The sequence below is a fragment of the Macrosteles quadrilineatus genome, unplaced genomic scaffold, assembly GCF_028750875.1.
Source record: "Macrosteles quadrilineatus isolate MER2022 unplaced genomic scaffold, UCM_ALF_1.0 Scaffold_28__1_contigs__length_1566739, whole genome shotgun sequence".
In the NCBI taxonomy this organism is placed as follows: domain Eukaryota; kingdom Metazoa; phylum Arthropoda; class Insecta; order Hemiptera; family Cicadellidae; genus Macrosteles; species Macrosteles quadrilineatus.
In genome coordinates, this window is record NW_026542621.1 from 1424953 (window position 1) to 1442119 (window position 17167).

Sequence of the window (17167 nt, forward strand, 5' to 3'; positions counted from 1 at the left end):
GTAGTTTGTAACTGGTTAAATTTGTAGTTAGATTTCGGCCATATTGTAACCAGAGTTCACCATGGTTTACCTGGTGTTTGTAGAAGGGATGAGTCACTCCGTTTGTTGTAATAGTACCCCTATCCTAGACAGCTAAAGGAAGACTTACACCACAACAACATCTGTAGTATACCAACTCCTATCAACATCGAATAACTGGTTTGACACTTTGGGAAGAAGGATCATGGATGGAGGTTGAAGGAAACATCTTTTATTGCATGTAAATCTCTTAAACATCAGCTGATGAGACCTATTAGCGGCATAACTGGCATCTTCAAACATAATGAACAGCGAGGTCTGCAGACGACGTCCCAGCAGAAGCAAACTTTGATTTTTGGTCTGTTCTGCCTGTTAATCAGTACAAACCAGGGGCGGATTATCCATGAATACCCTTGTTAAATACAGTGATGCTGGCATTTTAAAGTTGAGAGTCTCACCTCTTTTTGCTTTTTTGTAACTTGCTGACCAACAAGCATGGGTTTTATTTCTTCTTTTTCGGCCTCATGCAATCGTGGTTGCAGTTCATCCTGTGACTGCCATAGGTTCTGCAGGTCTATTTTTACATTCTGATTTGTCACCGAGAGTGGATTTTTTTTCTCTGGCAACCTAAGATACTTCTACCTATACTCTGTGGGCCCTAGGATAGGTCTGTCTAACCTTTTCAGGTTCCTATGTGTAACCTTGAAGGTAAGAAGGGTGATCCTCTACTTGTTTTTTTAAGTAGTGTGAACCCCACAGAGTCAAGACAAAATTATAGGTCCCCACCAAACCCATTGTCTAGGGTGGTGATGATAAATGGTGTCTAGTGACACGTTAGTTTTATTCTGAGCTAACTAAGACTACTAAATACATATAAGAATAAGACTATCAAACGTCGTTGCAGTATCTCCATACAGCTCCGTCTCTTGAGGTGTAGTACGATGTGCTGCAATGTTCACTGTCACTAGACCGTGAATTTCTTCTTCAGGTTTGAGTGGGGACCCTGAAGTATTTGCTGGATGTCTAAAATATACATTTACTTTGAAGTAGCAACTGATTCTTTTATAATGTTTTTATCACAGTGTGATTTCTTCCTTTTTAAATATCCCCTGAACAAGTTAAAAAAATCTATCTTAAAATTAATTTACAGAATAAGCAGGAGAACATTTCCCCGCTGGCTAGACCTTCTGCCAAAGAACGCTTAGGAGCCCAAATGAACGTGAATGCACCACCAGTTACCAATATGGAGCCAACCAATGAAATGGAAAAGGTTTTCCTTTATTTTCCATTTTACTAACTGAATGTTTTTTGGAGTTGGGTATTGCAGTTCTAGTCTAGTTATTGCATTGATTGTTGACATGACTTATCATGTCTTCACTTAAAGAAGCATTTGTTGCATTTGATATGATACATCACGTTGAGCATGATTATAATAACAAAAATACAATTTTTATGTTATTTTTAGTATAAAAAATCGGATTATTATAGTTACTATCTAGATTCTAGATTATCGCACAACTCTTCTGGAAAAAATTGTTTACAAACGACATAGCTGAATGTTGCAAATAGGAACACAACCACAACGTAAAAAAAATCGGTATTAAAAAAGAATTGTGAACCAGGCTACTAAGTGTGGTGTACAATAAACTACCAAGCTGTGCTGAAAATCTTCAGTGTCCAAAATTCTGTAATCATTAAATAAATGACCAGTGAATGAATTTTTCTACCAGCAGCTTCCTCCCTTGACAAATATGTCCAGAGAGTTTTAGTGCCACTTCAGCACATGCAGTTGTGGTTCCCAAACATTTCAACCATTATGCCTTCTGTAGGCTTGTTGAACCTTGGGCCACTACACTACGTTGACGTTAGTTTCTCAACATTGGTGTATTTCATCATCTGTAGTGTGTTTCGTCATTTTGCAGACGCCAATCCCAATTGAGCTTGTCATCCAACCTTACTCATAGGTACTTGGATCCATCTTAACCTGAGCTTGATTTTTATGAGGGTTGTTATTCTGATAACATCTAAATTTGTGTTTCCTGTGAACTTAATTGTGATAAATGTGGGAAGATACACTGTTAAACCCTTTCTTGGATTTATGTAACGCTGTTTCTCCACAGCAGACAACGCCCTTGTAAGTTCCAGGGATTTTCCCATGGGTTTGCCCCAAATTAATGTCACATTACCATCTGCATATTCATGAGTAATTCACACCCTGTATTTTTAGTTGGGTCAGAAGTCCATCTTGGCGAATCTTCGACCTTTGTAACAGTAATACACAGAACTGTTTATGCTGCCAAGTATATTGCTCTCCAACCTTCCCTCGACTTATTTTATACCAGCTATCACTACCAGATCATTTTTCTACTGACAAACCAGTACTAGTGTTGTTAAAAAGCTCCATTAATATATAAAAACCAACATATTATTTTCTTACTGGCCAAAGCGTTTTCAATCCTCAATCAATGTGAAACACGAATTCATAAAATTTTCCTACTTAGTTAGTAGGTTAATTTGATTGTACGAGTAAATACCTAAAAAAAAGGTTCTGTACATTCTTCATTTTTTTAGAAGAGGTAGGCCTAAATAGGTCTTGAGCTTTTGGTACTCCATATGATGCTTAGAGGCAATGTATTGAGAACAAAACTAGAAGTTCCCTTGTCGCTGTTATAATCAACCTGATTAACAACACTATGTTAGGACCACACCCTTCTGTTGAAGTACAGGATAGGTGCTATCAGTACTAAGCTGGATCTAACCTTTACATAAGTAATGCATAAGAAACACTCACACCAAACCAGACGTCCTCAGTCGCATGTATGCAAAGCTCATTTTTCCATGTTTCCATCATGATATTGTATTGGAGCTTAAAAGATCCTGGCAAGTAAGTGCTAAGTAAGCAACATATCATCAGGAATTATATGTGTGAGTGTATTATATCATACTCACTGATGATACTACACATGTACAAGGGTTTTCAAGCTAAGACTCAGAGTTTTGATAGAATTATCTTCATGAATCTCTTAGCTTGTGATTACCTTGTTATATTCAGCAAGTGCTTTCGATTACGCACCCCAATTGTCTGTACAGTCTACAGACCTTTTCTCAAAGTTTCCAGTCCGTTGTCCCACCAACAAACTGTCCTATAATACCTCTTAGTTTAGGCCCCATACTGCTTATCTCAGATACCTGTCTTTACAATTCAGATTGACCCTTCATTAACAATACAATGATGGTCATTCTGTAGACTGAAGGAATAGTTTAGTTTTGCATCTAAGAAGAATTTTAAATGTTTGAAAACAATATAGAAATAAATGTTATGTACAGTGTTCCAAATTAAATGTAGACATTTTAAAAAATCACATGAGGTTTATACTGTTTTTACTGCTTTGCATGGGTTTAATTTTACTCAGTCATGCTGTAGATTTATAAGTTTTGAACCCCCCTTATAAATATCCTTTTTGTAGGTTCTTATTTCTGGTGCAAACATCACAAAGACTGTGTACATACCAACAGCTCTCGATAGAAAACCAGCTTTACCAATACCACCTTCTAAGAGACTAGTAAGTTTTTTGCTGAATACCTTATTCTAGATGTGTATGGATTTTTATGGAAAATCAGGAATCAACAGATATACTGACTAGTAAGTAAAAGACGTTTTGCATTGGTGCCAGTTGGGGCAAGGCCATTGCCACTATCTTAGCATCATATTATCCCAATGAGTACGGATGGATGCATGTATGCGCGTTATCAAGAAATTTACGATTGGCTTTGCTCTGAGATGAGATTTAAAAAACTAGATTGCCTTCGCAAAGGAAACACGCCCCTGTATTGCGGGTATTGCAGATACTTTCTAAAGGCGTTGTTTTTTTTTTCTCGTCTCAAAAATCTTGGTCAAAATCAAATCTCGTCTTGTAGAATGAGATTTTAAATTTCCCTAGATTTCGAGACCGGTCTATCCCTAGTTTTCTGTAGTTATCTGCATAGTTTGATTACTACTTGTATTTATTTTTCAGATGGTTACAACATTCAACAACCAAGCAGTTCAAGGAGCTCAGAATGCATTAAAGAAAAAACAGGAAGAAAAAAGAAAGGTTTACTTTTACTGATAATACTGTTTCATAGACATACATTCCATAAACAGTCATAATATTCTCAGTTTTAAAATATTCTTTGACTGAAGTTCTGCGTTTTAAATTGCACAAAATTCTAATAGCGTTCTTTTGCTTTTTTAGAATTGATTTTAATTTTTTCTTTTTTGCTGCACCATAAAGTGAAACTCCAAATGATATGATTGAATGTATGTACGAAAAATATATAATTCTTAAAGTTTCCTTTTCACATAGGGGTTTTAATCTTGTTAGCGCATAAAGGCCAGATGAAATTTTAGAAAGTAACTGATCAATATGATGATTCCACTTCAAATTTTCATCAATTTCTAATCCCAAGAATTTGATGTGGTCTTTATTTTGAATTATGTTGTTATTAACTACAATTTTTGGCAGATTTTGCGGTTTAGTTTTTCCTGCTTGGAAACACATAAAATTAGTTTTATCTGTGTTCAAACGCAAATTATTTGAATTAAAAAAACTGTTAAGTAATAATATATCAGAATTGGTCTTGGCTTCAAGTTCAGCATAGGTTCCTGCGGCTATTTTTAATTTTGCATCATCAGCATATAGGCAAAGCTTGCTAAAATCACTGAGTTGAGGAAAATTTCTCAAATAAAAGATTAATAAAAGAGGGCCTAGGATCGATCCTTGGGGCACCCCATATTTTACTTCCCGAGTATGAGAATTGTAAGAAATTTTATAATTTTTGTTATTACAGTGACTCAGTTCTACGTATTGTTTTCTATCAAAAAGATATGACTTGAACCAGTTCAATGAAGTACTATTTAGTCCACTACTACTGAGCTTTGAAAGCAACAACTCATGAGAAATTGAATCAAAAGCTTTACTGAGGTCTATGAACAACCCTACCACTTTAGATTTACTCTCTAAGCTATCAACGATGGATTCAATGAAAGCTGTGGCAGCTGTTATGACAGATCTGCCACTTCGGAATCCATGTTGGCAGTCATCAAATGTACCATTATTTTCAAAGAAGCATACCAGTTGGTTATAAACAACCTTTTCATAGATTTTTGAAATTGAAGGCAGCAAAGCAATCGGTCTATAGTTTGATACTGTTTGTCTGTTTCCTTTTTTGAATAGCGGTTTTAATTTTGTTATTTTGGGTTTGTTAGGGAAAATTCCTGATATCAAAGATGAGTTAATGAGATGAGTTATTGGTTTAAGTAGGACTGATTTCGCTTTTTTAAAATGAACCACAGGAATACCATCGTAGCCAGCACTATAGGAATTTTTTTGACTTTTAATAATTTTATCAATGTCGCTCTCATCAACAAAGCTAAATTTAAAGCTCCTTTTATCTGAAGCAAGTACAGGATGCAGAGTGTCATCAACATTTTTTTGGAATGTATTTATATTATTGAAAGTTTCATTATAAGTATTATTAACTGTAGGGCTTTTCCATTTGCGTATTATTAACTTTAGGGCTTTTCCATTTGCAAGTAATTATTAAGAATCTTGCAAGTGTGCAATCTTGCAATCCAGATGCAAGTGTGTTGAAATATTGGCCCTAAGTAAGGTAATGCAAGAATATTAGTTTTGATTTGCCAGTAAGTACAAAGTTCTTCCAATTCTATCAATTTCCATTTCTTAGAGCACTTTTAAAACATGATTAAATTCTGAATCTTTATTTTTATTTTTTTTATTTTACCTTCCACAGGGTGTCTAGTAGTCGGGAAAATCGGGAAAGTCGGGAATTAGTATTGAATTTCAAAATGGTCTTGAAAAGTCGGGATTTAGTCTTAAATTTGATTTCAAAGTCGGGAATTTTTATGATTTTGCCGCGATCGTCGTCTTCCGTTTACGTTACCGCGAAAGCCAATGATGATTGTCCTCACGGCCTCCAGGAATGTTCACGATTTTGCCGCGATAGTGGACGACGACGATGACGTTTCCGAAACCACGGCAGACGACGATGACCTTTCCGTGACTGCGGGAGATGACGATGACGTTTCCGTGACCGTGGGAGACGACGATGATATCTGCTCGGCCGTGGGATATGTTCATGATTTTGTCGCGATCGCGGACGACAAAGATGACGTTTCCGTGACCGCGGGAGATGACAATGAAGTTTCCGTGACCGCGGTAGACGACGATGATGTCTACACGGCCGCGGGATATGTTCATGATTTTGCCGTAATCGTGGACGTCGACGATAACGTTTCCGTGAACGCGGGAGATGACGGTGATGTCTAAACAGCCGCGGGAAATGTTCATGATTTTGCCGCGATCACGGACGACGACCATGACGTTTCCGAAACCACGGGAGACGACGATGACCTTTCCGTGACCGCTGGGGACGACGATAACGTTATCGTGACCGCGGGAGACGACGAAAACGTTTCCGTGACCACGAGAGACGACAATGACGTTTTCATGACCTGCGGGAGATGACGATGACGTTTCCGTGACTGCGGGAGACGATCATATCTGCTCGGCTGCGGGAAATGTTTATGATTTTGTAGCGATCGCGGACATCGACGATGACGTTTCCGTGACCGTGGGAGATGACGATGACGATGACGTTTCCGTGACCGCGGGCCTACACGTCCACGGGAAATGTTCATGATTTTGCCGTGATCGCGGACGACGACGACAACGTTTCCGTGACCGCGGGAGACGACGGTGATGTCTAAACACCAGCGGGTAATGTTAATGATTTTGCCGCGATCACGGACGACGATGATGACGTTTCCATGACCGCGGGAGATGACGATAACGTTTCCGTGACTGCGGGAGATGACGATGACGTTTCCGTGACCGCCGGAGATGACAATGACGTTTTCGTGACCGCGGTAGATGACGATGACGTTTCCTTGACCGCGGGAGTTTACGATGATATCTGCTCGGCCGCGGGAAATATTCATAAGTTTGTCCCGATCGCGGACCACGAAGATTACGTTTCCGTGACCGCGGGAGATGACGATGAAGTTTCCGTGACCGCGGGAGGCGACGATGAAGTTTCCGTGACCGCGGGAGGCGACAATGAAGTTCCGTGACCGTGGGAGGCGACGATGAAGTTTCTGTGACTGCGGGAGACGACGATGATGTAAACACGGCCGCGGGAAATGTTCATGATTTTCCCGTGATCGCGGACGACGACGATCACGTTTCTGTAACCGCTGCAGTCAATGATGATGTCTAATCGTACGGTACGCGGAAGATTTCATGATAAAAAAAACCAAATTTGCTAGTTAGAATTTGTTATTGCTGCATTATTTCTTTACCTGAAAACACCACATTATCATTTATTTATTTATTTTTTATTTATTAAACATCATCACATTACATCAATTCTCTTGACAGGTGATTTGTCACAAAGTGTAATACTAATACTATACTACATTTTAAAATAAAATAGCTTACAAAAGAAATAAAGCATATAATAAGCTACAAACCTATGGGAGAAGCAATATCTTTCAAATATACTCATTTTCCAGATATTCCTCTAACGAGTAAAATGCCCTTTCCAAAAGGAAATTTTTTAAAGATAGTTTAAATTTAGAGAATGAGGCAATGTTTTTAATCCCAGTGGGTAATCATAATACTACTTTATGACAAAGACAAAGAGTTGGTGTAGTATTATTTAGAAAATTTGGTTAAGCTATAAAAATTTGTATCGGTATCAAGAATTGAGAATCGATACATTTTGGTATTAACACCCACTAATTGTGGAAAAAACTAGTCTTGAAAAATCTGGAATTAGTCTTGAAAAGTCTGGAATTAGTCTTGAATTTTATAATGGAAATAAACTAGACACCCTGCTTCCAACAGCCAAGAACCAATTTATAATGGTATACAATGATGACTTATTCTAACTTAAACATTAGGCCTACATACAAATATAATATTTTTTTAAGATTACATGCAATACAAATAAATACAATCTGAGCTATAACAAGATATGAGAACAACGGGCTTGACTGTAGTATTAACAAAAAATAGCTCAGTTACATCAGGTACAAAGCATATTAAATAAAAATTTTCAAATCAAATCAATAAATAAACCAATGAACATGAACAACAAACAAGAAGTATAAATAAATATATAAATGTTCAATAATGACAATAAATATATGCATTATTAACAATAACAAAGATAACAAGATAGGTACAAAATATATATATTGGATTAAAACAAAGAAATTAGGAGTGATTGTGGATGGTAACTACGATGAGCGGCGGAAGTCAGCCAGTACCCTCTTCTGGATTGTTGTTTGGCTGTCGAGACTGGCACAGAAGACATTCTCATTACGAAGCATACTTGCAACTACACAAGTATTACAACTACAACTTGTATACAACTATTACAAGTATTACAACTACGCTCTATGTAGTATACGTCCACTAACCTGTTACTCATTTACTAGACTGCTTGCCTCCGACGTCCGGCTGTGACTTCAGCTGTTGTCATCAGTGGTCAGTGTATCCAATTCATAAACTTAAATTCCTCTTGCTACTTTAATTAATATAATATACTACACTCGCCCCAACTTAAAATCAAACTCTTCCTTTAATAGGCCTAAGCCTAATACCAAAAATCCTTAAAACCAATTTCAAAGTTCATAGTTAATATCATTTAACATAACATTTTCTTCAAATAACTCAAATAAAAATTACTTCTTCAGTTAAACACAGTTGACTGTTTACTTAAAGATCAAGCCTCCTCGGCCTACAAACGGTTCATTGAGACCGTCTAAGAAGTGGCGGGCCTGGCTGCACTGCATGTCTTTCTTCGAGTCTTGGTAGAGGGCTAGATGCTTTTGGCAGGCTTCGCCTCTGATGTGAGGGCATTATCGCCGCTGGCTGAGGGCTAGGTATCTGCACTGGTGAAATAGGCCTTTCCGGAGGTGATGCCTTGACTGGTGATGGCTGTGGAGTTCGCCTATCCGCCAAAGTCTCCTCTTCATCTCCCAGAAGACTGGAACGCAGATGGTCCGCATGACAGAACTGGACCTTGCCTAACACACTTACAACATAAGTCGCAGGGCTTCTTTGCTCCATCACTCTTCCCGGAATCCAGGACACATGCTCCCCTCTGACCGTCTTCAACCACACCTTATCTCCTTTGCCAAAATGTCAGCAGAACCTCTGATGCTGTTTGCAGCTAAACATTGCTGTTCCTTCTTTTTATCAATCAATGACAACGAATTAGGCTTAAGTAGGGTCAATTTTGTTTGGGTTTCCATTGAAGGCCCATACAAAACCTTCAGATATCATACGTTCAATCTCTTGTTCAACAGAAGTCCGCAAAGCATACGGAAAAGGTCTATATTTACAAAACTTAAAGAGTCTAGGATAGTCTTAAAATACTATCCTAGCCTCAACATCTTTGATCTCCCCTGGACCACCTCTAAAAACAGACATATTTTTGTTTTAATGCCTTAACCTACATAGGTTCTATAGAAACCTTTTAGGTTAGGTTAGGTGTAACCCCATCTTTGGCTGCCTCATTAGGCTTGGGTTCATGACCACCAGTAGCAGTTGCGCTAGCAAAATTACATGAGAAAATTGATTTCCAATCTAAAATGTGCTTAATCCAGTTCCTTCATAAGAGCATTGGTTGGTTAGTATGATTTATTTTAACAATTATCATAGGCAAACAATAATAATGGTCCTTGTAGTCAACATTGACTTGAGCTTGACCAGTTACTATGACTTCATTGCCAGAATAGGTTAGCAGCTTAATATCCACAAATTTCAATGGAACGTGAGAAAAATATTTTTCAAATATTTTCTGAGGACACACTGACAGTGCCGAACCAGTATCAATTTCCATAACTACAGGCACATTCTCTATAGCTAGCTTTACCTTGTAATCAGAGTTACTGTACTTGAGCATGAGCCAATATTATATAGTTACAGATTTTCTACTTCCTCATTTATGTCTAGGCTAGGCTTCCCTTTCTTCGAGCTTGTACCTTATACCTTCCTTTTAGCTGACTTTTTGCGACTAATAACTTATATGACAAGGCCATGTCTCAGTGTTTGTCTTTGGATGCTAATAACTTATATGACAAGACCATGTCTCAGTGTTTGTCTCTGGATGCAAATAACTTATATGGCAAGTTCATGTCTCAGTGTTTGACTCGGGATGCAAATAACTTATTTGGCAAGGCCATGTCTCAGTGTTTGTCTCTGGATGCAAATAACTTATATGGCAAGTTCATGTCTCAGTGTTTGACTCGGGATGCAAATAACTTATTTGGCAAGGCCATGACTCAGTGTTTGTCTCTGGATCCTAATAACTTATATGGCAAGGCCATGACTCAGTGTTTGTCTCTGGATCCTAATAACTTATATGGCAAGGCCATGACTCAGTGTTTGTCTCTGGATCCTAATAACTTATATGGCAAGACCATGACTCAGTGTTTGTCTCTGGATCCTAATAACTTATATGGCAAGGCCATGACTCAGTGTTTGTCTCTGGATGCTAATTACTTATATGGCAAGGTCATGACTCAGTGTTTGTCTCTGGATGCAAGTCACTTATATGGCAAGGTCATGACTCAGTGTTTGTCTCTGGATGCTAATTACTTATATGGCAAGGTCATGACTCAGTGTTTGTCTCTGGATGCTAATTACTTATATGGCAAGGTCATGACTCAGTGTTTGTCTCTGGATGCTAATTACTTATATGACAAGGTCATGACTCAGTGTTTGTCTCTGGATGCTAATTACTTATATGGCAAGGCCATGACTCAGTGTTTGTCTCAGGATGCAAATAACTTATATGGCAAGGCCATGACCATTTAAGGTACCACACAATTTTTGACGCTATATCAGAGTGACATGATAAAAAGGGTCATTAAGCTTATTATCCAATAACGTACAAGACATAATAATATCTGGTTTTTTATAAAAAAACATACTTTAATTGCATTATTGGTATAAATACAACTGAATTTATAAATTACAGAGTTGGGCTGTTAATATTTTATGTACAAAACTTACTAAAATGTCGAAATTTAAGTTTTAGCCGACATTATGGTTTTCTAGCAAGAAACACTTTACAGTACTTACAGTTAGCTTAGCCTACATAAAATAAAATGAATAATGAAATTTAAAAATAAAAATTTTGAAAAATAAAAAAACCATAATATTGAATTATCAGTAAAAATAATATTGAATGATCGATCAGTAAAAAAAGAGGTTACAAATAAAATCCAACTGCTGGTAGAAATCTGTAATTTTCTTCTGTACATTCCTCTCAGAAAAGTAGTTTTTCTCCATCATTTTGTGGAAATGCTGCCTGCTGTGTGGTAGCAGAAGCATCCCTGTGCGGAAGAAACAACAAACTTTCTCAGCCGCTTAGAATGCCTCTTACGTAGTCAGACAGACGCCTTCATCTTCATCTTCTTCTGTGTTTTCTTCTGTTTGTAAATTGTGTACCTCATTAACAATTTCTGTGTCAAGCATTTGGAAAGTTTCAACATGGTCTTCGACTGATGCCCACCCAACAAGATCCCGCCCAAAATCAAGTTGGTTAGTATAAAATTTCTTTACTCCTTTCTGATAGAGGTGAACCATCTTCATATTCGTCATCAGGAACAGCAGCTGAAATTCCTGCTTTCCTGAAGCATTTGGAGATTGTCTGTCCTTGACATCAAACTGGATGGAATCCAGTTATGTTCACTTGTTGTGCAGTGTGCATGCAGATTATTATTTTTTTACGCTACTTTCGTTAGTGACACTTAAAGCTTTGTATAACGCTTTAGTCCATTATGCTTGTGCAGTTGGCCGGAAAAAACACAAGCTCAATCTTGGCCAACTCCAATTTTGGTGGCGCTGCACATTATTGTCAATAAGGAGAAGTATTTTCCTTTTGTTTTATGACAGCTCTCTGTCCCACTTCCTCAATTCTTCTTCTGAATATGGCAGAGGCCATTCATGCTTTCTTGTTGGCTGTGTAAGTTACAGGCAGCTTATTTTACATTTTTAAAACATGTATGTAGGCCATGCACTTTTTCTGATAACTAGAAGGTTCCTTTTTTCTAACCCCGTCACATATGCACAAACAAAATGAAAATTTTTGATAATTTTCTGCTGACACATTTTTAAATTGGAAGGTTTTGTCTGGGATCAATTTGTAGAAAAGTCCAGTCCCATCTTTTCCAAAGCATTTTCCTTCAAAAGTGGACCAGACAAGGGGATGTTAGAACCATATTAAAAGAGCTGCATCAATATCACTGCAATCACATCCTTTGAGTCTTTTGACGTTCACCCCATGTTCTTCAAATGCTTTCACAATTTTGTCCTTTTGATCCAAAAGTGGAATTGGCCAATCCAAACTCCAGACACACATCTGCTATCATGCGTCCGTCTTCACACACTCTTATAACACACACTTTCTTTTTTCGGCAAAACCTTATGTTTAACAATTGCCATGGTTACCGAATACTTATTAATTAGTTTAAGAGAATGTCGGCACTGTTCAATACTGAGAACAAAATCTTTTGATAGGCTCGTACACAGAATTTTATTTGTTGACACAAAACAAGTCTTGGCGACACTGACCTAAAGACAAGGTTCCTGAACCACCTGCCAAGATGGATTCAGGACAATGTAGTCTAGAGGTGGGTTGATGGACAGGACAACAACCTTGTAGGGACGGGGAGGGTAGATGCCCCGGAACAATGTCAGAATAGGGAGGGTGAATGCAACGACGATAGCTCAAGGCCGTATCTAAAAATAAGAGTGTGTGAAAATACGTCTGTGCTCCACTAAATTGCGAACATCGCACAATTCAGCCATTTGTACAAGGTTACTTTGTTACTTAGAGTGGGATCTAGTTGACGTTATATAAAAAAACTTATCTAGTTGAGGATTTAAAATCTTTTGACGATAAATCAAAGGTTTTACCAATGCTTACACTTTAAGTTTGGCGGGACTTAGGCTTGGATGGCGTTATATTTATATCCGTGTTGACATTATGGCCAAGGTCGTAATAACCAAATTGCACTGTATATTGTGATGTTATAATCTGCTAACATGTTTAGGTCAATTAATTTTGATTGATCCATACCAGTACAGTAAAATCCCGTTTTACCGAAATAAAGGGTGCGGACTGTTTTGTATAACCCATTTTTTCTGTTCAATCAATTTAATTTTACTTTAACTTGTACAAAACTAATTGGTACCTTAAGAACTGTTGACTGTTTCTGCCCGTCATGTTTTTTACAAAAGTGCTATGCACGTTAAAAGCAGAAACAGTTTTACATTTAACTCACTTCAATCACAAGACATAAACGAGCAGTTGCAAACCTTTACATTGCAGTGATACGAATGTAATACTGGTCACAGTCATGTGAAATAGGCAAGTGGGGAAAGGTTGGTCAGTCGTAGAGTTGGACATCGTAGAAGGCCAGTGGCTGCCATGGGCGACAATATCCATTGCTCATCTTAGTTTCAGGGTTGGTACGGTCAGGGAAAACCTGGAAAAGTCAGGGAATTATGACAAAGTTCTGGAATTTCTTCTGAAAAACTACCTTTTTGCAAATATGCTACATTTTGCTCTAAAAATGTTTTTATCAGGGTGATGAATTATGGTAAAAGGAACGAAATAAGCACTGATGCACATTTTTATATCAATAGTTAGCTATCGGTACGGGGGAGGAATCGATATGTATACAGGGTGTCCAAAAACTCCTGGGTCGGTTAAATATTTTTGAAATAAGTTATTTAAAATAGACCTTTAAAACTTTGCACAAAGTTACTGGTAAAAATCTGTTTTATCTCATATTGAGTGATCCGCTACTTCCTCAGGGGGACGGCCCGCTAGAAGTCAGAAGAAAATAACAAACGTAAGCATAGGTCAATATGCACATGTCAATATGCACATCAAATTAAAGGTCTTTATTTGTAGAATACAATGCTGCAAATTTGAGCTCAAAATAACATCTGGGTAAAAAATAGCAACACTTTAAAGATTCAAAATGGCAGATTCTAGAAATCTTTGAATGGCTGTCATTTTTGACTAGGTTATTCGTTTGAGGTTGGGTTTGAGGTTCTGTACTCTACTAATAAAGACCTTATTTGATATGCATATCAACCTATGCTTACGTTTAAGATTTTCTTCTGATTCCTAGCGGGCCATTCCCCTGAGGAAGTAGCAGATCACTGAATATGTGATAAAATAGATTTTTATGTCAAGTAACTTTGTGCAAAGTTTTGTAGCTCTACTTTAAATATTTAAAAAATGTTCAACTGACCCGAGACTTTTTGGACACGTGGTTATAGTTTTAAAGCAAGTTTTGTATTATGGAGTGATTGAATAAGATAAATATTTAGATTTTTTTTTATATTTCTTGATTTTGATTGGTTGATATCGACTTACGGTATACCTGGAAAAAGTATAATATCAGTCTGGAAAACCTGGAAAAGTAAGGGAATTTTATTTTCTAAATTTAGTACCAACCCTGATTTTGCAATTGATTTAATAAATTACGGTTTCGGTTGACCCGGGTTTCAGTTTAACGGGTTCCAGTAAAATGGGGTTTTACTGTATTAGGTACCAATTTATTTTGCCGCTGCAAAAAACTGTGATTTGACTGAACTGTTTTTTTTTATTTTCCAATGAGGTGAGGCTGAATTCCATCCTGCCAGCTTGTAAGAAGCTGTAAATCTTCTTATATTCTTTAATACTGATTAAAATAAATCTAATTTTTATTGTAATTTTTTTAATTTAATCACTGACACTAACAAAGTTTATTTTGGAAAATTGTGGTTGCAGTGATAGCTTTATAATACAGAGACAAATTGTTGAATTAATAATTTATTTATTTATTTATTTATCATATCAACGGCTGACGCCAATACATAAAGATTGATAGAGATAATTTAAGGAACTGACAAGATGCAAATGTGAAACAATTCTGAACAGTAACAAGCTACGAAAAGACAGTAATACAACAATAAATATAGCAATAAATATAAAACAAATACAACAATAAATCAAAAACAACAATAAATAGCAAACAATAAATGAGTTGACAAACATGCAAAATTGACAATAATGATCCGCTGATTTAGAAATTTTTGATAATGACATTTGAGTGCAAAAAACAGAAACAATAATTATGCATAACAAAGCAAGCAAAGCAACAAACAAACATATCAGAAAATAGCGAACCAATACTGCCGTGCAATTGAAAAAAAAAAAAAATACACAGAGAGGCACAGGTACAAAACTCAGAAGGAACTTCACCACCTCGAAATTACCACACATTTCTTGAAAGCTGCCAGCGACATATTAAAAAGGTCAATATCATCAGGTAGAGCATTGACGAGACGTTGGGCTCTGGGCAGTGGGCTGAAGAGATGATAGTTGGTGCTGAGATGCTCACGAGAGAGTATAATTATTTCCATACATAGGAGGGTGTTTTCCTCAGAGTTTAGTTCTGAGGACTGTTTAGAACATCTAATAAATGTATTATGATTATTTCAGGAGGCCTTAAAGCTTACTCAACATTTAAGCAAAAGGAAAAACGATCTCATCGATGAAGTGTTGTTAAATCAAAAGCTGTTGATGGACAAATTAGAAAAAGGAAACCTGACGCCTGAAAAGAGGGCTGAAATTATGGCAACACTCAAAGGATTCCAGGTGAGAAACATGAAGGAGGTTATACATTTTCAATTATCCTATATATTAATTGTTTTGTAAACGTTTACGGTATAAGTGTAGATATATTGGAGGTCCGAGTATTTTACAATGTTCATTTAGCAGCAACAAGTAAAATGCTAAACAATGAAAATTTTATTTCATTTTATTTTTAATGTCCATGAAAATTCTATATTTTTTAAATAGTTTTGCAGCTAGTTTATATAAGTTTATAAGAACCTAATAAAAATCAGGAAAACATTGCTCAAGTTATCATGTTTATGGACACGTAGATATCTATCTATCTATTACTGTATACGAGGGTTGTTTTTAAGTAAAGGCCGTTTGTAAGTATAGCTTCTTAAGCTACGTTTCCATTCCAAATCTCCGAATTTGTAGGAATGGAAACAGCCTGGCACAAGTCACGGCACAAGTTCCCCGGCACAAATTTGTGCCCGCCGACTGCGTGACAAAACATGTGCCCGAGTCGTAGGCACATGTGCCCAGTTGGAATGGAAACGGCCGGGCACATGTGCCTGCAACTTGTGCATGCATAGGTCCTCCGAACTACCACATGCTCATAAATGACAGGTATTTATAACCTCAAATTTCGTGGAGTTCGTTGGAGGATATTGTCGAAGCCACTTTATACGTGCAAATCTCTCATCAATTAATTAAATGCGCCTTCCGATGGTATTTTAGCCAAAAAACTTCTTATCCACCATCTAAGTCGTTTTCTTCTTTTTCTTCTAAGTTCATGTATGCACAAGCTATAAATAAAATGCAGAGGCTGTTATGTCATATATGGTGATTTGTAGAACACAATTTAATCAAAATCAGCCACCGAACCTCACCACATCACAATAGAGAGCAGTCTTGTCTGCCAGTTGTAGTCGCGGGACTTGTGCCTGGAATTGAAACGACATAGCAAACTACGTGCGACATGTGCCGTGACTTGTGCCTGCGACTTGTAGGAATGGAAACGTAGTTTTCCTGTTCACCGCTTATCGGCATCATGTGTAAACCGAATGCTTTGTAACTGATGTGTACACTTAATTGTGTGTAAAATATTTTTATAAAATTATTTAATCTCCTGCCGCATGCGAGACAAGGTTAGTGATTATGTTTTTGACTTTAAGAAACATATCGGCTGTAGAGATTCATCGCCATGTGACTTAAGCTTATAACCCTAATGCAATGAGTGAGGGTTCGGTGTAAAAATGGGGACTAAAATGACTCTGAAAATTAACCTATTTCTGCACTTAACTCTTCACTCATTTCATAAGGGCAATCTTCAGTCATCTGGTCGGCATCAGATATGATTCTTGAGGTATAAAAACGTATCACCTTATCTCGCATACGACAGGATATTCAATCACACAACAAAGCCTACACGTCAGCTAAGGAGCTACAAATG

The 17167-nt window shown here is 37.2% G+C and overlaps 1 protein-coding gene across 1 annotated transcript in view; it reads left to right on the forward strand.

The window, feature by feature from the left end:
- LOC129005629 (RNA-binding protein 27-like) overlaps positions 1-17167 on the forward strand; it is an 83227-nt gene that overhangs the window by 55018 nt on the left and 11042 nt on the right. The window contains exons 14-17 of the mRNA XM_054434585.1: positions 1169-1288; positions 3486-3581; positions 4035-4112; positions 15598-15753. Coding sequence (XP_054290560.1) covers positions 1169-1288; positions 3486-3581; positions 4035-4112; positions 15598-15753 — 450 coding nt within the window. The remainder of the gene's footprint in view (positions 1-1168; positions 1289-3485; positions 3582-4034; positions 4113-15597; positions 15754-17167) is intronic.